Genomic DNA, 22,384 nt, shown 5'->3' on the forward strand with positions numbered 1-22,384 from the left:
ATAGCTCATTGCTAAAAGCGGCGAGTTGAAACCACTCACAAGAGGTCATCAGTTTATCACAACTGGACTGAGACCCAGGGAGCCTTAAAACTTGAGTTACTCAGGCTGGTCCAGACCCTAGCTGACTTTACAAGCAAAAGTTTATTTATCTCCTCTGATTCTTCAAAAATTATCAAATAATTTGATACTAAAACAAAAACATCCTTTGAAAATAAGGGAATCAGCCCTAAAATTCATTAGTGTGACCCCTGACCAACACAACTTCCTTCAGGTAATGTAAACAATTTTTTTAACTTGCATAATGGCATCCTCCTCTGGTGAAAAAACCTCCAAGATTGAGGGGGAAATGGTGAGGACACAAAAGCATTGCATACATATCATATCCTGGGTCAGGGTCTTCTTAAGGGAGGGGAGGGGAGGGAGACAATTACATGGGTGGGAGTGTAAGGTCTACATGTGACACTGACAATCATTTTAATCTAATTTAAAAAATTCAGATCCAACACGAAAGAAGCAGTATGAAGAGAGGAGAGGGGAAGGGGGAAAGATTTAATGCTCTTATCAAAAGGATAAACTTATAAGTTCAACAGCACATACCCAATAGAATTATTCTACCACAGAGAAGAGTTCTAAACTTTTTCTAAGACAGGAATCTGCTTATATTTGATTCATGACCTGCTAGGTGTGTGCAAGCTATTTTCAAAGAAATAAGTCCCATGCTATTGCTAATCAAATGCAGTAGCATCAGCAGTCTTGGAAAATGACAGAATTTTGTTTGTGACTTGTTAGCAATTTGTGTTAACCAATACAATATCCCTGCAAAATTGTGGCTTCTCATAGAAACATTAAATTCGATTCTTATTTGAAAGTCAACCCATTTATTAATTCTACATATAGTGATATGATTTACATGCTGTGATTTGTTCACAGTTTTACACTTGGTTAAAAATTTTTTCCAACCACCACATAGAAGAGTAAGCATATACCTTGCAGGTAAGACATCAGTGGATTTTTAATCATAAATAAATGGTTATGATTCCAGTGTCTAGCACTCTCCAATCCAAAACACAACCTTTACCAAACTGCACCTGTTTGCTGTATTTTCATGTTTTAGAAAGTGTTTTTTTTATTTTTTTTTTTGTGCGTGATATAATGGGAAAAATTAAGTAGTCTATAAGTGGATCATGAAACATTCTGCAAAATCTCATTGAGAATAGGCTGTGGCAGGGGTAACTTCCTGATGTTCTGTGATAAAACAATCTTCCTAAGGAACCTCATGCAGTACTCCTCCAGACTGTACACTACCAAGTAATCAAAACATTCAATTATTAAAGACAACAATAATTATATTTTTTAAAAGTGTATCCATATGAAAAATGGTTCTTCACCACATACTACCTGATAAATTTTTAAAAGAGTAATACCCACAAATTAAATCATAGGAGCCAAGCTAAAATTCCCAGGCATGTAATGTGGAAACATTTTCCTGTTTTCATCAATTATAAAAATTTTCCCAGTCAATTCATAATTGGGTAGAATAAAGTGTTTTAACCCTTTAACTCCTACTTCAAATGTGTAATTCTCCTTACTGTCAACCATGCAATTTTTATAATGTTAGTTCATAGAATTAAGTATTGGATCAACTAATTTTTCCCAAATTAATATTTTTATTTATTCTCATCATTTATCTGGTTGATACTGTATTGGTACTGTAAGGAGAAATTCTGTCTTGGTCACTCGTGAGAGTTAAAGGGTTAAAAGATCTTGTTATCTTTGATAGAGTCCATCCATGTACAGTGTACTGTACGACTGGAAGGGCACGGGGAGGTTTCCAAGTAAATCTGTCAGTTTGGAGCAAAAAGGAACTTAACAATTGCCCCTCGCAAAAGCCACCAATAGGAAAACAGTACGGTATATCTCTTAATTTTTAAACCGACATCATCCTCAAAGGCATGCACTCCATAACCCAACCCCTCTACAGCTATCAATAGCCCGATTATCTCGTCTAGACTTTGTAACGATAACAAGCTACAGATGCATTACTCCAGAAGATTGCTGTCTATTACTCTCTTGCTCTTCCATACAATATTTTCAATTTACAGGTACGTCCGAGGGAAGCTAAAAATTGCGAACAACAACTAACCTGGTGTTGTTATGTTTATTTCCGCTCTAGAAGCATAGAATCTTCGGGTATCATAGTCTACTCCCCGTATAACAGGCTCGTCGGGAAAAAATGTTTCCTTGAAGTTCAGTAACAGCCTTTCATTCGTTTCTTCGTCCACTGCAATCCAAGGATGTGTCACATATGTGTTCATTTTAAGGCGATTGTTTGTTCGACTCTCAATGGTGGCAAATAACTGTTCTTCACCACTGTAATTGAACCATTTCAAATTGACTCTTCGTCCTGTGTGATTTATGAATAGCACTGGCGATACGATTCTGTTGTGTAACGATTTAAGAGGACGCTCGGAAACTTCCCCTTCTCTGTCATCCATTTGAAAAAGAATCGAGGTGTTAGAGCACTTGAAATTGGAGCATTCTGATCGGCACGACTTCAGAGGACATCGTTCAGATGTTTTGAAAGATGTTTCCTTGAAATTCTGATGAGCTGTCATGAACAAAGACTTTGTCATGTAGCTGACATTGTTGTGTCCCGGAGGTATCTGTCATGCATGATTGCGTGACAAGCTAAAAACACATAACCATGATAATAAACAAATCCAGGCTTTAAGAGATAAAAATGTTTATTTCAAGATGTTGCAACACTCACACTCACACGTTATTACAAGGATGTATATCTTCCTTCTTAAAAATATGAAAATTAAACAGATGAAAATCAAAATGATTAGCACACGTATTAACCAGTTAAGGTTATTTTCGTTTCCCATGGGTTCTTCTTCTACCATTGCTTTGGCTTCCCGCAATCAAGTCTTCCTTTGGATTCTTCTGCCAAGTTCTTACAAAATCAGTCTTTGATCCTTTTAATTTGCGGAGTTTTAGCTCCCTTGTAAAACAAGACATAAGAAAAGGTTTAACCAGTGAGATAAGGATATATTTCACCGTTGTTGACTTCACATTTTCTTCACTGAGGAAAATAAATTTCTTTGAAATGCCACCTCGTGGACAAAAGAAAACGAACAATAAGTGTTTTTTACAACTTGGGGCCATTTAACGATAAATAGTTCGAAGTCATTTTTTTAACTTTTCATTATTCATTTATTTTTCATGTATCTATTTATCTTATCCGATATGGATGTTTAGATAGCTGCCACTTTACTGATAAGGGAACTAAGAATTTTTGCAAGAATACTAACAACTCAGCGTTTTAATTCTGGTGAATCTTCAGATCATGAGAGAAAGGTATTGACATTTTTTCATTAAAAAGGAGAAAATATAAGAAAATAAACGAGGAGTGTTTTTCATTTCGCAAAACACGTTTCGACCTCCCTGTATGACACCAGCAGTTGTATACAATTCGATACATTAGACGTGCCTTACATAGTAACAAGTGCTCTTTCTTGCGCTTTAGGAATTATGCCAAACCACTGATTCTACCTTTGAGGAACAATCCATTTGCATTTGTGGTGTGTTCGGTGGACGTTTCATAGCAAACTCGTTGTCAGGGTCCTCTCTCTTAGCGAGGACCCTTGGAACGAGAGTGATCTTATAGCAGACATAATGAAATGGGAGTAGGGTTGGGGACAATGAGGAATGGAATGGTACAAGACCTCCAGTGGCTCTTACGTTCATCGACTGCACTTACTTGTAGAAGCTTTTCTTGATAGCACTTCGAAACATTTGCAGACTACCAACTGACATCAAAATGATCACCAAAATGTTACCAATCATGTTTAAATGCTGCCGACGCAGTTCCTCTCGTGTGAAACCTGCCAGGGAATTACATGACAGCTCAACCCTTACCCGTGTATCATCATCATCAACACTATCACTGGTATCGTCATCGTGATTATTATGATCATCATCATCATCATCATCATTATTATCACTACCATTATCATCATCACATTTTGAATTAAGTCTGATCGCCTCAAGTTCATAGAAAAAAGAATACACCAGAAGTTTTCAAGAAGAAAGTCATGTGAAATTCAAGCTTTCTCTACGAAAAACGTACACCTGTACATGAACACTTAATAATTTTGAACTTCTGAAGTTCTTTTGTCTTGAGCTAACCTTGTTTTCCATCGACTTCCTCGTCCAAAATACATTTCAAAGTCCAATCGATTAAATGCTGTACATCATTCGTGTGATCCATAAACCATAAGTACGCAGTTTTCTGAATGATTAAAAAGAAGCATGAAATACTTCTGGATTGCAGTTTTTCAAACTGGAGAAGATTTCACATCATGCGGAAGGCATTGTTGATCTGAGGTCAAGGATATCTGATTGCATACACAGCAGAATAGACACACCAGTCAACTGTACTGAGAACTTATTAAAATATAGGCTACGAGCATTAATAGTGCTGCAGGACGTTTATTTCTCCGCCGCGTGGTAGATTTGAGACGATTCGGGGAGAAGTTTTTCGTGAGCTTAGCACTCATTATCAGTGAAAAAAATCAGTGAACACTCAGCATACGCATTAACTTAATCGGATGCGCATGCTCAAGTTTATCACCTTGATGAGGTCACTTATGGCAAACTAGAACTACATGTTACGCGCAAAAACCTAAACAGCAGGAAATATCCTTCACGACATCTTATTGGGCTAGAGAGGGATTCCGTCAACCTTGGGAATTAATCATGAACTTACTAAGGACACCCAGAAGGGTTGAACACTCCTCACGATGAGTCCTCGTAATTCTTTAGGATGTCCGTTTACGCCTTAAGAGAACAAGATAGAATGTGACAGTAATAAACTCGGGAAATGTGAAAACCACTAATGTTACCAGCCTCAGTTCATTGCTTTATTGATAAACTGAAACAGTTATAATTGTAAAAGTGGAACTATAGCGAAGGGGAATGAAGGTGTGCAGCCCCAAGTTGACCACTGACTCAACCGATCTCGGTCTAAGACAGGTGCCTCCTAGATTCAGTTAACACTGACTCAATTGTTCTGGGCCCAAGGCAGTTGTAGTTTTTTTAGAGCATATAAACCTTGTACGGGTTTGCATAGGATTCAATGATCTTTCTCAGCTCCTGAAACAGAGCCAAGCCAGGAATCATTTGGAAATCGCGTTTATGGCGCTAAAGGTCCATGCTCTTTGTCTACCTCAAACTTAAAAGTTGGTTTTTTTCTCTAAGAAATTAACTCTAAGAAAAAACGACGACGGTTCTTACCTGAGCCCACGCCGGGGAAAGAAGCAAGAAAAACGAGGCACAACAGCCCGCTCCAAATAAACACGAATCGCATTTCAACTTTGTCAATAAATTGCTCTCGATTTGCAAACCGCAGACAAAATGTCAGAGCCACCAGAATGATGATTTTCAAATGATCACTTGCATGTCGTCACGAAAGACTTTTACTTCGAGCACGAGCGCGCGAGGCCTACTTCCTAGCGCATTCTAAGAATGCGTGCACTTCGTGCCATATCACTGGCTTTGAAACTGTTCGAGAATTTCCTTTGCGAATAGTTGTTGCTCTCAAGGAGGGAAAGGGCAGGTCTTGCTCGTCTATTGAACTCTGTTGCAGTTTAGAGAACGTGAGTATATTTAGTTTACGTACACTGCCGATCCACCTTTCTTTGTCTAAAAATAAAGGCAAAACTGGGTCTGATCAAAGTAACGGACGAGACTACTTAGAACCTCTTCTCTGAGTCTGACTTCTCAGGACTGGCTGACTAAGGAATGTAAACTCGCCAGTAGGGGAAAATGAATGATCAATCAGGCCTCTTACAGATGTCACATCAGTTTTGCTATCTAAGGCAGAATTCGTACACGTGAAATATGTCTGGGCAATTATGAGTCAAACCATCCAAATTTTCGCACCTTTATTTGCGAAATTCTTCATTACAATTACTGAAATAACTTATTATACAACCTAAACGGAATTCTTAATTGACAACTTGAAACATATGAATATATAATGTTCGCCTGTCGAAGAAACCCTCTGTGAGAACTTGCCTCGTTGAAACGGAAATTTCAAAATTAAAGGTTGACAGGCAGAACGAAAGATATCCAGTCACGGTGACACTAAACCCTGTGAGAAAAAATACAAACGCAGACATTTAAGAGAAAAAAAGCCAAAAAAAGAGAATGGCTTCCACTTTTTTTTTGTGACTAAGAGGAAAAGTTGCGCAACAAAACCTACACTAGATATGGCAGGTAAGTAACGCTCTTGAGTTTTTAATATCGCCGTGTTTTTCTCAGGTTTCTATCATACCGTGGTGAAAAATCTCGTTCGAAACAAGTCTCAATGGAGAGAGAAAAACAAAGAGGAGACTAAGAGCTGTTAGATTCGGAAATTAAAATCAAGGTATCGTAATCAAAGCTTAAATGAGTAGCCACCTTTAAGTGAGCTGTGTACTGCAAGAACCAAAGATTCTTTCGTGTATCAGTATCCGTCTAATGCTCCTTTGTTATTTAACCGAAAAAAATATCAATTTCATATCTGATACAACTTAATAAAGTTATTTGTTTAAGTAAAGGTAAATATCACCTATTATTCAACGAAAATGGCCTGAACAACCACTCAACTTCTAATGAAAATGATATAACTAACAGTTACCAGCGACACATTTTGGAAAAAACCGCTATCAAACAAGTTCCCTCACAATTTGCTGACCAGTCATGTCGAAGGTCAACCGACATGCATCATAACTATAGTTAAGGTTTCTAAACTACAAACTGAAAAATTATAAATCGCTTCGTCCTTACGAACTTCAGCATCCATACAAGAGGCTACCAAAAGGTAATACCGATTAGGACCCATTCATAGAACCAGATGAAATGGGAAAACAAAAAAAGAAAGAATATAACACGCGTCTATAAGTGGGAAGATATGAATTCCCTTACGATATGAGAAAAGCAACCATAAGATGTTACCACAGTCACACGATTTGTCTTAATCCTTTAACTCCCATATCAAATTTGTAATTCTCCTTACTATCAGCCATACAATTCTTGTAATGCTAGTTCTAGGAATTGGATCAACTCATTATCCCCAAATGGAAAATTTTCTTTAATCTCATCACTTATCTGGTTAATATTGTATTGATATTGTAAGGAGAAATTCTTTCTTGGTCACTCATGGGAGTTAACGGGTTAAGCAGCCACTCCCTACCCCCACACGCAAAGTTGGATTTCCTGCAAGCCAAACTTCCAAACTTGGTCATTCCATCCGTCATTACTTCATAAACAATTCATTTACGTATTTATCTAGAGAGATAAGGTCATTACCAATTTAGACAGGAAAAAAAATCACAAGAAGTATTGTCAACGTAAAAGTAGAAAAGACTTGAACTACCCTTCACAATATGTTTAATGTTACATTATCATAACGCATATTCAACAGGACTGAAAAAAAGAACCTTCACAACATTGACCTTTCTTCCCATAGCTGAAAAAAGTTGAGTTAACAATTCATGCAAACGACGCGTACTGGCAGCCATATTGAATAACTAAAGAGCGTCTCCAGTCCCCAAAGCTATCTCAATTCAGAGCTGTTAGCTTAAGATCTCAGAAGCCTATCCATATCCTTTGCTACGATTTATCCTTCTGAACCTAAAAACATTTTATATCTTTAACCCTCTCGTCACCTAGAACATGTTGCCTTCATTGTACAAGCCTTCAAATATCCAACATGGCCGCCAACAAAAAAAAATATATACTCTACCCACCCCACTCCCTTTGAACACTAATGCTCCGTCATTCACGACGAAGGCATGGGGATAGCGGAATTCGCTGTACTGTTGCTGGCCGCGCTGTCAACACCAGGTGATTTGGGGGGTTGCTCGCTGCTTGTGTCATTTCCGTTACTACCGGGCTGCTTCGTTATCGGATCCTCCTCATCTTTAACGTCGTCAAATTCGAAATCCTCCCACTGCTCGTCTGGAACTGGCTTGCACTTTCCGCAACAGAAATTACAACAGAAGAAGCAGCAACAGCAGAAGTAACAGCAAGTTATGATTCCGCAGAACATGAACAGCGCCTGTTCAAATAAACGCGTGCGCGCAGGATTAGCGATGTCATATGGTCGACTCGTCACCACATCAACAAGATAAATTATCATGTGCGCTCGATAAAAAGAACAGAATTTCAAAAGACATGGCATTGTAGAGCGAGAACAAACAGTAGCCTTACTGAAAATATCCAAAACAGAAAAAAAAGAAAAATTAAATAAAATAAGTGCTCTACCACGGCCATTCATTATAAATGTAATGATCTTCATTATCCTTCAAAATCTTTTTTGACATGACCTAAACAACTACCAACTAATTACACTGAAACTGTTCGTACTCTGACACAAAGCTTTACGCCACAAAAACGCATTCACATTTCGACCCTACACATGACTAAAAAGCGTTCAAAGGCACTTGCATTCGATGAAATCAACTTTGAAAGCTTCTTTATTTTCTGGATAGAAACAAAAACCTGCATGATTTCCTGTTTACCATCGGTTGTTAAAGTGAACTTACTTTACACCAGCCACTGTTGAGCCTGAAGTACAATTTGACATTCTGCGGATGAAAACGAGAAGAAAGTTAGCAGCATAATTCCCACTGACTTCTTTTCTCTCTTGAATAAGTAATTTAGAGACCCTCTAGATTCTAAAGGAATCATCTCAAGGTTGAAGCCTTGTAAAAGTCAAAGAGAATAGGCACGAACTAGCTAAGGCTGTTCAGGTTGTCGTCACCGTCCTTTCAAGACTTTCTCAAACCCAGTAGAAGGTTGTGGGACGAAGAAGGAAAGCAATTTAAGGTTGTTAATGACTGATTCGTCAGGCTTTGTTCGTGGGAACTGATCCAAAGGTTGCCTTAAGAACAAATGGTGCAAATTAAACCAATTTAGAAATCAGCAAACGAGTGGGCGATATTCCCTTTACTGTAATAGCGACATTAGAGGAAATATTGCGCTTTTCGATTGAGTTTCGTAAAAGCAAAACCCAGGTAATCACAACAGCCAAATAGAAGTGAGGAAAATACCATTTGGAGCCAATAAGAGCTCAAATTAAAAAAAAAACCAAACCCCCTAAAGCGCGGGAAAACGCGGGCCGCCAAGTCGTTATTGGTTTTAGATTTGCATTTGATTGATTGATTGAGTGACCAGTACGAGTTTTCTGGGCCAATCATAGCGTGAATTGGATTCACTCTGATGAGACAAGATGAAAACCGGATTCCTTTAACGCTCAATTGAAAATTGCTCTAAGTTTCTTTCGATATCGCACAACTCTTTCGCTGGAGAGGTTAGAAGGACAAAAATGAAATCTAATGAATGTGTTTATTCATTTCTATCATTTATCTTTTCTATGTCTCATTACTATTGCACTAGATACATCAAAAGTAGCCTGCTAGTTTAATGTGCAATGTAAAAAAAAAAAGTTGTGAAATGATCTGAATCTATTCAAGAGACATTCTAAAGAAGTTGTACACACGCTTCACCCCTTTGAATATTGAGAACATCAATCTGTAAAACTCTGTACGCAAGGTAATCTACATCTAACATTTCAAAATTTCCTTGTCACAAAAATGAAAATTGTGAATTTTAAAGAGTTACTCCTTATCAGTCAATCAATATTTCATGACATATTTCTTTCAAAATAAGAAGCTAATGGACCTGAATCAGATCGAAAGATCTTCAGGCGATTTTTCCACAAACTGTTCTAGCTCGTTCGAAATTTCACCCACAACCGAAGCGTTGACTACCTTTAAAGCACCAGGCTTTTCAGAAAACTTAGTCTCGACTCTTTCTTTAAACTTTTGGTCAACAATGGTACCATCGATATCCAAAACCTCAAGCGCGGTTAAAGACGAGCCGCTTTGAGATAAGACATCGATAAACGCATACGCTCCCGAGTTTCGGATCAAATTCTGACCAATGCGAAGAATTTTCAAATTTGAGTTATTAACAACCCCCTTGGCAAGGAAGCTGGCTGCTTTGGCTGTGAATAGATTTCCACAGGCTGAAATTTCAATTAGGCTTTCGTTGTCAGCGATTATTTCGCCAAGAATTTCAGCTCCAACGTCGTACAAGTAATTCCACGAAATGTTCAAAGCCCGAAGCGATTGCGTACATCGAAGACCGGGCATCAAGGCTTGTAAGCCAGTTACTTCAAGCTGATTTGAGTTGAGGGAAAGCTTTTCGAGAATAAAATGACTCTTTAAGACTCGCGACATACGTTCAGCGAATTGATCGCATAGAATATTATGAGATAAGTCCAGCTCTTTTAAGATAATTTCGCCGCAGAGGAATTCAAGAAACACTTCCATGTCTTGATCTGTTAGGTCGTTTCTCGAGAGATTCAACTTTTCCAGAGTTCGATTTTTTCTGAGCATCTCTCCAATACTGGAGACTGCGTTTCGCCCGAGCATATTTCCGGACAAATCCAGCTCCTTAACAGAAAAGTTCCCGAGCAATCCTTCTGCAATGGCCCTGCCCCCTTCGTTTCCAAGGCGGTTGTTTGCGAGAAACAAACTCACAACAGTCGAAGAAGATAGAAGCTCCGTGGCAATTTCATATGCCCTTATCGGGCCCAGCACCCATCCGTTCAGGTCCAGCTCTTTATCAAATCGATGTTGTTTAAAGTACTCGAATGGGTTTGATCTTCCTTTCTCGGCGTCCATTACAGTCGCGATAACTTTAGTTTCATTTTCAATTTCTTTTTCTCGGCTTCCATTTGAAGTTGAATTCTCCGTAAAATCTTTCTGCGAGTGTCTCTTCTTCGAATCTTTTTCCATCTTGAGGGAATTTTCGGCGTCGAAAACTCTGCTCTGCGCTCCAAAAAGCAACCGAGAATGGCTTGTTACTTTGGGAGAATCGTAAACTGTTTGCACATTCCGCAATTCAGAATCTTCCATAGCATTCACTTGAAGCCGATTCCAACGCCAAAACAAAGAACTTTTATTATCAGCTGGAGTGCTTTCTTTTCTTTTAGGAAAGGACATCTTCAAAATAAATCAGCTCTTTTCCTTTCAATTATCACCTAATTGACACTAATTCTTGTACATTGCACGAATGGGACCCTCTCTCAGTGTGAAAACAAGTTTACCTCTTTTCTCAGTGTAACCAAGGTGTAACTTTCCTTCAAAATGTTTAGCTTTGAAAACAATGAACACAGACTCTTCCCCTTCTCTTTGAAGACCAAATACTATAACATTGATTGGTCTGATTCTTGAATGAATAATTGAAAATGATTACGAGTAGTTTATGAAAATCTCTCATGTTAAATTAATAATTTTTCGGGCTGGACTTACAGAGGGAGGAAAACTGGAAAAAAATAATTCATATGGCAAGAAGACAGTAGGCATGAAAACCAAGCTAAATACGACCCTTACTATTTTATTCCTTGTAAAGAACTTTTCAGCGATAATTCCCTTGAAAAAATTATTTGTAATTCCATTCAACCATGCCAGGCGAAGCTTCAGTAACGAAAGAATACATGTATTTCTGGATTGCGGTATACTTCCGTGCAATTGAATGTAAAGAAAAAAACATGAAAACAAAAACATGAAAATATCAGGCAAAGGACAGACTGCTTCGTTCGACTGCTTCGTTCGTTTGCACATTAACTATCAAGACTATCTCAACTTTTCTTTCATATCCCTGAGGACTTAAATATTAAATGTGGTACCGGAAGGTTTACAAGAACACTATCATCGTGGAGTGTTTTTTCCTTAGTGGGAAAAAGACACTTTGCATGTTGAAATAATTTTTTAAATTTTACTACATGTATCCTCCACCAAATGTCACCAATACCATTTTCAAATAGCCCCATACCGGGGAACGGGTTGGGAAAAGGGCGTTAAACTTCAATAAAAGACATTTAATCTGTCACGTGATAACTACTCAATTCTGCTTATCCTTCAATACACTGTTAAAGAAACATGTTTTTTTAGGGAGAGAAGAATTTGCTCACAGGTCACCGGGGTAAAAGGTTTATATCAGAGATATTGTTCATGTACTGAGAAGCCTATGTTGTGGAAATCTCTATTCATTATGATACAGATCACACCAATTTACAATGAGAGAGGCATAGCACTTGGCATCATGTAGAGGTGAATGTTGTAGAACAAAAGGTCTTTTAAATGAAATGATGTCTTGTGATGTTACTGGGAGTTTTTTGGGGTTTGATAATGCTTTCAATAAACTTGTAAACACGGCTTTCCATGATGGGATGTTATTTCTAAAATAGTCTTTCAAACCCCAAACAATTGGGAAAATTTCAAAAAAATCTCTGTAACAAAAACACGTAGTTGCACAAATATTGCTTAATTCAATAAAAAACAAAATCAATAAATTTGATCTTACCTCTTCTCCAAATTGTTCAGCTATATAGAGACCCATAGAGCCATACTTGTCATAAATTTCCCTTTTACTGGGATCAGCTAATATACTATGTGCGTGATTGACTTCCTTAAACTGAAAAAGAACAAACATTTGCATAAAGTCAGAAAAAAGAATTATTTTTAAAGTTTGTTTTAATGAAGGATCACTGTGGCAACGTCACAACATTAAAAGGCTTCTAACTGAGTGTGAGGCACAGAATATGCACGGAATATGCATAATTTGTTCAAACATGCTGGATCATTAAAACTCCCCAAAACCTGCATCAATTTATTGACCCTTTGACCCCTCGTAGTGACCAGCATATAATTTCTCCTTACAATATCACCCCTGAATCACTCATTCATGTCATGAGAATAAAGAAAATGATCACCAACTAAAGAAACTCTTGGTTGCTAAACAAATTCTCCTTGTCATCACCTTAGAAAATGTATGGAGAACAGTACAGAGAAAATGCAAACTGATGTTAGGGTGCAGAGGGTTAACATTCTTACTAGTGACGTGTGCTTAGAGCCAATATTTGTAACATCCTGGTGGATTTTTGGACTGTTTCCTTTGTTATCATCACAGCTTCATCAACTGTGTCAGAAAAATGTGTTGTTGTTCTTGCTTGCTATGCATTTTCGTGGGAATTTGGACAAGTTATGGAGACATACATGAAATCCTTGACGGTTCCTAATGCATTTTGGGGTCATATCTGTTTCAGTGGTGTCTCCCTTCAGAAAGTCCCTTAAGCTAAAATTTCTGTCAATAATAAGAAGGCCAAATTCTAAGAGTTTCAGAGTTTTCCAAGACCCATGTTAGCATGAACATTTCCTTTTTCTCCCAAGCAAAGATTGACTTACTTTTTCTGTAGCTTCAGGATTATTAGGATTTTTATCAGGATGGTGCTTCAGTGCCATCTAATAAAACAAAAACAGTTTTTTGATTAACATCTGATATTGTTGTAACACTATAATTGTGATTACACTTATATATATTACATTAATAAAGATAGCCATTAAGATGGTACATGTATATCATAAATTCCACTATTTTGATTGTTTGACAGGCCAACACACCTGACCTCATAACCACAGACTTTTCCATGAAAAAAAAAAAAACACATATTCTGCAAATTTTTTGGATATTTTCTTGAAAGTTGTTGAAAACACATTTACTAATTTATATTGAGATTTACACATGGAAAAAAAACATGCGCAAGATTTGTACAAAAATACCAAACCAATTATGACTGTGAAAAGTACATCATTTCCTTAATCAAACACATGAATGATAGTTTTTCAAAAGGAGGGCAACAAGCACTTGATTTTCTGTAACAGCAAAATAAAAGAGGAAGTGCTAAGATTTGCTGAAATATGAATTACCTTTTTCTCTTTTAAGAGACATTTAAGTTAAGTCTCGCCATCAGCAAATTAGCGAGAAAACAAATAACAAAATTTTAAATATATAGTTGTAAACAGACTGAATATCATGTTACAGAGCAGATTTGGCAGTGTTCTTAAAAATATTTGCTCTTGCACTTAAAGGGCTTCTAATCTTTGAAGTGGCTTAGTCAGTAAGAAAAAAAATATCATTGTGTATGAAATAAAAACATCATGCTATGGAAAATGCTTAACAATTTTTATCCACATGTTGCAATGAATAAAAAACTCACTTGTTAGCTGCCCTCATTTGTTAGTTCTTTGATGCATCACAACTCTTGAATAAAATTTGTTTGTGCACACTTTCCATGAAAAAATTCCCTTTATATTACACATGCAAATTTGATAGGTGATACCAGCCTTGTTGGCTATCTGCCATCTCATATGCAATGTAGGTAACTGTTTACAGTGTGTATTTATGGGAGAATGCACAAAATACAAGCTTGCTATACCCTAATAGTGATGGAGTCAGACTAGTAGACAGTGAGCCTACAACTCAACCACATAATTCTAAGATAATGAATGATGTCTTTAAAAGACAAAAAGGCAGAAAACTAATTAACAAATCTGCTGGCCATTAATGTGATACACACAGAATGACATACAAAGAGCAATTACTGGATGAGGTTGAGCATGATATCATGAATTATCAATGCAGAGGTCTGAGTTACACAGTCACAAGATTTGATAATTAATGATATCACGTAAAAACTTAATTCAATACAGCAATTTTTTTATTACACATTTTTCTAAACAATCTGCAAAAGAAGACACTTCTCTCTAGCTTTGCAAAAGTTTGAGAACACCACATAAACAAGGGGCTCGCAAACTAGGAATAGCTTGAACTCCACATGATAACCCAATATCTGCTGAAGACATTGGGTTATCATCTCAATTTCACACATTATTGTATATTGACTGTATGCTCTCAAGCAATCAGAGGGTTTATAGTAAGTCTAATGCATAATACTTAGAATTAGTTGGGTGGCATATCAATGCTTATAAATGTAAATCTCAGAACAGAAGGCTACAACCAACAATTACAGGACCAAATAATTCTGAGTAATTTTATGCCTAAAATTAATCACAAATTATCCATGCATGATGCATCAGCAACAGAGTCACAGTTTTAAAAGTGTGTTCTGAAAGAAACCGTGATGTGAGTGTATACATATCATAAAAAGAGTTCACATCTGATCTGAAGACTAACAAAAGTGTTTCTGAACAACACATAAGTCAGATAAGTTCTCTATTAAAAGAGCTTAAAGCAATGTGACCCCCAACATAAAATTTCACACAATCATCTAGTTTCAGGGTAAACACCAAAATTTCAAATAATTTTGAGCAGTTTGCTAAATGCTCAAAGTTCAAAAATTTACAGTTGTGCAGGTCTTATATTTTTCAAAAGCAGCCAATAAGTTATTTATCCTTATAACATAAAAATGCTGTCAACCACAAAGATGACAAAAATAAAGAAAACTTCTGACTGAGGACCAAATTCTCAAAGAACAATTTCTAAGAAATGCATTTCACAAAAGAGAAGTGATACTGAGATGTTAGGACAATAAGGGCTGAATGTTTGAAGGAAAAGAAAAGATCATGTATGGACTTTAATTTCCATTTGAACCATTTGCCCACATTACAATCACATGACAAGTTTACAAGTCTCACCTTCCTATATGCTTTCTTAATTTCTTCTTGTGTTGCACTTTTGTCAACTCCAAGAACATCATAGAGTGAAGCCCCGTCTTTTCTGAAATAACAAAATGGTAACAAGACTAAGGATTTTGCTACGCCTGAATTCTTTCCAAATAATTTGGTAAACAAACCCTTGAATGAGCATCAGAGCGCAGAATCTGAAGGTCTGAGGTTTGATTCCTCATGGGGACCCAGAATTTTTTCTTTGTCCCATGCGCATGACAAGACAAAAAGAAAAAACATATATCTCTTAACCCTGAATCTTGTCAACTACTTCCAGAGAAAATGCTCAGGTACATGTCCAAATTAGACTCTCAAATTGCGGCAAGAAAAAATTTAACGGCGGTTTAAATCGTGTTGATTGTATGAATTGTTTCACTTATGGCATTTAGCCAAGATATTTATGAGACAGAGAAAACCCTCCAAAAGGCAAAAAAAAAAAAAAAGATAAGGTAAAAACACAGACAAAACATCATTTGACTTGGAGTTTGCTAACTCCAAAAATGTTGTACCTTAATTAAATATTTGGATCACCAAAATTCATAGAGAAATACTCAGGATAATGTAAAAGAATACATGGTACAAATAAAGTCATGCATGACTTAAAAGCTTCCTGCTTACGCAACACATCAATTGGACATGTATAAGTATAAAAAACTGATTAACATATAATACAAATAGTTATCATTCTTCAAAATTAAAAATAACTAGATGACATCATTGCAGAGATCTGCATCAAAAATTGACTGCATCACAAGACTAAAGAAACCACATCATTGCCCATAATAAACTGGTGGCCCTGCAGTGAAGCTTCATATCTATCATGCTCTTTTGGCCATATTTTGGCTGCTAATAAAATTAACATACACAATTTCTCTGTCTTTCCCAAATAAAATTTATGCAAATACAATTCTTCTTATTTAAACATACAGAGGTTGACAGTTTAAACTAATGCAAGATGACTCTCTAATATTCAGGAAATCAACAGTAAGATCATGAACATAATACAACTGCTAAAAACTGAAAGATTACGTGACAGGATTCAAGTTAAGCAGCAATTTCCTAAAACATTAAGGTTCAAATAGAATCCACTTACTCTTTCAGCATAACATAATTGATTTCTACTTCCCCCCTGTAAAAAAACCTGACCAAGTTTGATTACATTGTTGCTGAAACATTACCTTACTAAATCCCATTGCCTCAGATCTATTTAACTTGTGAAAATGAAATTTAAGTTCCCTGTTCAGGATCATCATGGTAAAACTACTATTTGACTAAAGATACCAGCAGATATTTTAAAAGGATGTTGTTGCAATAGCCTTTGTTGGTTGTTATTTTGCCTATTCATGGTTATTCCTGTCTTAATATGTTTTTTCCATCACCCCTGAGTTCAACTTTCAAAAAGTTAGCAAAAGGGCAAGTACTTAAGAATTATTTTAAGCTGTGATGTTCATCATTACAATAACACCTCAAATTCAGTGGAAAGTTTTTCAAACTAGGATCTTAATTAAAATAACGAAAACTTGATATTAGTTTATTTATCAAATCATTTTTGTTTACATCAAGAAACCCGACTCGAAACAGCTATTTACATATTTTCACGGTTCATGCGTTGGAACTTCTGAACTGATGGGAATTCTTTCCCCGAAAGTGTAACAATCTGTCTGTCAGGAAGTTTCTTAAAACCCACAATTTTCTTGGAACAATTAACAAGTAATTCAGCAGATCACATGACTAATTTTGTAAGCGACAAGATGTTAACACCATTCTGCAAACTGCGCTTTCAGAAACAGAGCATCCACTCAATTCGATTCCCCAGCAAGCGAAGGTAAAATGTGTGCGAAACCTAACTTACACAGTTAAGAAAAAGAAGCCTGACCTAACATGAATCGAGTACATTTTGCCTATTTCATTTGCTTCGATCGAAAAACATGGAAATTTGTGATAAACTTCGACAGTTGCGGGTACAAAAATCAATGCAATTATTATTTGTAGTCACGCCTAGGAGATATTGAAATCAGACGAGCCGTTATGTACAAACTCACAAAACACTTATCCCACCGGTTACACATGAAGCTACTGCAATCTTACAACAACGACGAAGCCATACTAAATAATAACAATCATCGTTTACGTGTGACAAATAGCTAAACAATCAACTGATGAACTTCCATTTCCTCTCGGATCAAAGGTTCGAAGTAGAAATTGTAAAAACGTATTTGTATTAAACAACCGCAAACCGATCCTGAACGTGCCAACAATGACCGACTAACCAAAGAACACAAGACTGAAACGAAACAAGGAAACCTTGAAAGTATCAACGTAAATTGGAGTCTTTCGATGAAACTGCGTTGAATCCTGACAAAGATTTACACGCGGTATTTTTCGGTACGCTGTTGACATATTCAGGTTCTTTAAAAAGCCACACAAACTACAATTTAAACACAAAATGCTTACGCAAGAGCATGGTCCTGTCCTTCTCCTTTACTTTCGCCATTGACACCAGAATGCGGTGCCATTATACTGGCGAAACCGAGCGAATTTGGTAGTTAAGAAGATGCTACACCGTACACCATTACATTTCAACCAAGCACTCGCTCCCGCGAATCGTGACGTCACACACGGGTCATTCCCGAAACACCATGGACACGTGACCAATTTAATTCGAGTAGCTCAGGGCATCAATAATAACATGGAACGAAGGATAAAGCTTTCATGATGAATGAATTAGCCTTCCTTATCACCAAAAAGATTCTATACCAATTGATTGTACAAATACGTCTTGGGCAAGGCCCTATATGAATCTATGGGCGGTGAAAAAATGATACTTTTGATATACTAACGCCATCATGACACCACCGCCTCTCTTGTTAAAATCTATTCCGGTGTACATTCAAGAGCTTAAAGACCCATGAAAAGTTAGCTCTCTGGGAAATTTCAGAGATCAATTATTCATCACTACTACCGAGAGAAAAAAAGTAAACTTTAATGAATCCTACATGGTATCTTAAACCCTTGTCCTCCTAAAAGAAAAAGAAAAGAAAAAAAAAACCAAGAAATCAAATCAACAAAGAAACCTTCGTCATGGGTGTTGGGTTCCCCAAACTGAGAAAAATTTACTGGGCGCCTAGATCTCGATATTTTGATTCAGTAACCATGTAATTGCATTTTTATCATATTATCCGGTGAAAAATAACGTTTATCTACAAGTGGCGTCATTCATAACAATGCAGTAGTATTTAAGTTCATTTGCATCGGTAATAAGTCGCTCAAATGGGTGAAAGAGTCCGACGTAATCTCTTTTTATGAACCTCAAAAGCCAATAAAGGGAAGCTTAGATCAACATTCATGAGTCATACTCTCAAAGAGACTTTTTCCCTTCGTCATTTACCGCTGGAAAAATTGTGATTGTTACCCTTGGCATTAAAATTTTAGAAAAGGATGCCACTTTATTGGAGCAGTAATCTCTCTTTGAAGTCTTTTTTTTTTTTTATTGAATCTTCAAATTCGTCAGAACAGTTATCTATCATTTACTGCAAATGCACTTACTTTATCCCTTAGTATTCTAAGCTGAAAACACTCTTCACGGTGCTCTTGACATATTATTGGTGAGCCCTTAAGTGCTGGTTTAGATCCTCAGGTCGATAAAGTGTTCTAGAGCCTGCTATTACTGATTTATTGTAGGTTAAGTGGTATTCTGTTTACAAGTAGAAAAGAGAACCTCAGTTTCCAGTTTTAATAAATCTGGGTATCCTACATTTAGGCATCGGAAAACGTGACAAGAAGTCATGAATGATTGTTGTAATAGACATCAGCGCGCGCAGACTGGAACGTAGAAAACTATGCTAATCAATTATTTAATCGTGATAAAAAATCGTCTAAGAGGTTGAAAAGGGATTTAAGTGGTTAATTGACAGCGTAATGGACCGACAACAATGAAGATTTTATATCAAGAATTTGCGATTACTTATCTGCCTTCCTTCGACTTTTGACCCAAAGTTTGGATAATTTAAAAAAAAATTGTATGGGTTACTAGAGACTTCTCGCTTGTTCATGGCAAACTAAATCACCTGCGCTGATTTGGTGGAGGACCTATTTACTTTCAGGAGGCCATTGGACTTTGCGGATCACTGAAGGTTTGAATTTACATCCATCTTTTCTTTAGCTGTAACATTTGCAGATCTAATGGGTCTTTGCAATTGCTTATGCGATGTTCAGTTTCAACGTGAAACCAGGCCGAACTTAGGCGTAGCGCTTGTGAATTGTATACTATGCCAGATTAGGTAAACGAAAGAAGTGAAAAAAAATTCAAAATTTCATGTGTCCATTTCAGGCTAGCTGATCACACGAGCCGCTAAAACACATTGCTCCTATTTTGATCTGCGGTTTGAAAAAAGCTTTGTTGTTCATAGGTGAACTATGAGTATTCAAACAGATAAAACCACTCTTTTTAATATTTAATACAAGGTAACAAAGATTCGTCCGGGGTAAAATGCGACGGCTTAAACGTGAATGAGTTCGATAGGCAACGAATATCATTTGCACTTCGGTTCCGTTCAACGGGTATGGACCACATAAACAAACCTCTGATACAAGTCTTAGGTCTTTAGTGAACGCTTATACTATACAGGGTTCATTCAGCTTTAGGAAAACCAGCTTGTGCGATGACAAACTAGATATATTTCCGTTACGCTTAGAGGTTTGGTTTTACTAAGGCCCAATCTCTTTCACACCCTTACCGACTCCTCTCCTCTTTCTCACGTCCAGAGCTGCCATCAATAACTGACCCTCCCTACCCTTGAGCCGTGGTCATGGTTTTTTCAGATTCAGTGGCAAACCAACTGTCTTTGCAAAATCTTACGGTACTGTTTCACGGCGCCTCTCGAACGTCACTCATTGCAGCTGAATCTATCTTTGGAGGTTTCCCCACTCTCCTGGTATTAACTTTGTTCTATCCTAAATGATCCGATATACTTCTCGGTGCCCGTGAGGGAAAAATTTTTTTTGCTATTATGATTGCACATGGTTCTATCCGCCGAACAGCCCATTCCCAGCAAGTTCTATGGTTTCACAGTTGCATGGAGAAATTTCGATACCTTAATTATTTGGCGCTGCAGCTGATCAATGTTTGCGGACGTACAACTAGAGAAAGCGAGCAAAATTTTCTGCTTGCATTTGAAGCTTTAAAATGCTGTGCAACGATCTGAGAATCCCTCTTTGATTAAAGGGAATCAAAGTCAGCCGGTTTCCTTCGAAAAAATAAAACGTAACTTGATCAGATTTGACCTTAGACCGCGGAAAAGGAATTTTCAGACATAACGTGACATTGTTGTTTATTATAGTTTGTTGTCACTATTTGGTTGGGTTCATGTGAAAATCGGGCGTGCACAATCAGCAGAAATTGTAAGATCATGTCAGCTGATCCGAGTCATAAATCACTTTCGGTCGAACAGGCTGCATACATTTTCGACGTTTGATCAGAGGCTCGAAAACGTAATCTTGTATTTCTTTCCAGTTGATTAATCATGTAATTCTATTCAAAACTCGTTATGTTTTCACAATGCTAAAAAAGTATGTTCAAAATTGTTTCAGGAATGGACTCAGTTAACTTGAAGATAGAAAACGCGATTTGCTGTTTGCGAGCTCAGTAATTACTTTGGCGACAGCGAGACATGAAGAAAATGAAATATTCCAGCTAGGCCACAATAACAATTCTAATTCAACGCCTTATGTAATGCTAAATAAAAAGCACTGCTGTATTCGTATGTGACAATTCGCCTGCTAAAATGTTCGAGTAAAGTCTAGAAGCAACGATGGGCTTTAGAATAGCGGGTTTTCCTTCTCCAATCAATGCAGGAAGTACCAATCTGATCAATATTTAGTTTTGATTTATTCTGCTTTCTTGTCGCGCGGCAATATTTGCATATTATTGTTGGAGGCCAATCGTTTATGACGAAATTAGCCAAAGTCTTGTATATATTTGTGTTCAGAGTTTTTTTTTCAACTTCGCAAGATTTCCTCCGATGCATAGCCGTATGTGACGTCATCCAGAGAAAACCATTTGAATCCAAACAAATGCGTTAAAACAGGTGATCTGAGATGTAATGGTAAACATGAGCATTTTGCTCGCTCTAAATGAAAAAAAAATGCTGAAAATATAATAATAGTTCTCCCCAAAGCTGAAGATAAGAGCGTCTCTGGCAGTGCTTCTTTCCGATCTTAAAGATATTTCACAGCCCGTGTCAGCGCCTAAAAGTGTTTCAAAAACTAAGCCAGGATGCGGTTCCGAGTTTCGATCGGTGTTAATAAGAAGTATATTCGTAATTTTGCGACATTATTCTCCTTGAACTTAACAGTGATCCCGACATGTTCGTCACACGGCAGAAATTAAGCCTTCTTACCTATCATCGTCCATCTTCTCGTATTCCATTCTCGCCAGTTATTGCTACGCAAGAGAACTGACAAAGTCGCAGATCTCGATGTCATGTCAAAACTCTCTACCCGCCATTTTCCCTCGATCGCTCGCACGAACGGTTAAGCCTCGCGCCACTGAGCATGCTCACTGCGGCCACTTCTGCGTCCATTTATGGTTTCCAATACCAGCTGTTCGTGCCGGGTTTTCGTAATGAAGAGAATCTTGTGAATAAAACACAACGAAGCACAAACACATTAAAGGAGAAACTGGGTTAATTACATTCAACACAGATTTGATCTGTTCAGTGACTCTGTATTTTTCGAAGCTGGCGCAGTTCGTATTTCCTCGCATAACCGGAAGATCATATTATACCATTACCTACACTCAA

The 22,384-nt window shown here is 37.2% G+C and overlaps 3 protein-coding genes across 4 annotated transcripts; all 3 read right to left on the minus strand.

The window, feature by feature from the left end:
• Window positions 1-839: 839 nt before the first annotated feature.
• LOC131785403 (von Hippel-Lindau disease tumor suppressor) lies at window positions 840-2,603 on the minus strand. The gene is made up of 2 exons (XM_059102290.2): window positions 2,144-2,603; window positions 840-1,301 (listed from the first exon to the last, which is right to left on the minus strand). Exons 1-2 carry the CDS (start codon window positions 2,493-2,495, stop codon window positions 1,183-1,185), a joined length of 471 nt encoding a protein of 156 aa, XP_058958273.1. The 5' UTR covers window positions 2,496-2,603; the 3' UTR covers window positions 840-1,182.
• Window positions 2,604-5,935: 3,332 nt separating this feature from the next.
• Window positions 5,936-22,119, minus strand: LOC131785399 (dnaJ homolog subfamily C member 5-like). Of its 2 annotated transcripts, none has more exons than XM_059102286.2 (6): window positions 21,983-22,119; window positions 15,555-15,636; window positions 13,305-13,361; window positions 12,424-12,534; window positions 8,595-8,636; window positions 5,936-8,107 (listed from the first exon to the last, which is right to left on the minus strand). In XM_059102286.2, exons 1-6 carry the CDS (start codon window positions 22,009-22,011, stop codon window positions 7,829-7,831), a joined length of 600 nt encoding a protein of 199 aa, XP_058958269.1. In that variant the 5' UTR covers window positions 22,012-22,119; the 3' UTR covers window positions 5,936-7,828. The 2 variants fall into 2 exon arrangements, with proteins under 2 accessions (XP_058958269.1, XP_058958268.1); XM_059102285.2 differs by lacking the exon at window positions 21,983-22,119 and adding an exon at window positions 18,039-18,198.
• Window positions 8,643-12,415, minus strand: LOC131785398 (leucine-rich repeat-containing protein 74B-like). Its single transcript, XM_059102284.2, has one exon. The coding sequence runs from the start codon at window positions 11,058-11,060 to the stop codon at window positions 9,738-9,740; it is 1,323 nt and encodes a 440-aa protein (XP_058958267.2). The 5' UTR covers window positions 11,061-12,415; the 3' UTR covers window positions 8,643-9,737.
• Window positions 22,120-22,384: the final 265 nt, after the last annotated feature.

The sequence above is a fragment of the Pocillopora verrucosa genome, chromosome 3, assembly GCF_036669915.1.
Source record: "Pocillopora verrucosa isolate sample1 chromosome 3, ASM3666991v2, whole genome shotgun sequence".
Lineage (NCBI taxonomy): Eukaryota > Metazoa > Cnidaria > Anthozoa > Scleractinia > Pocilloporidae > Pocillopora > Pocillopora verrucosa.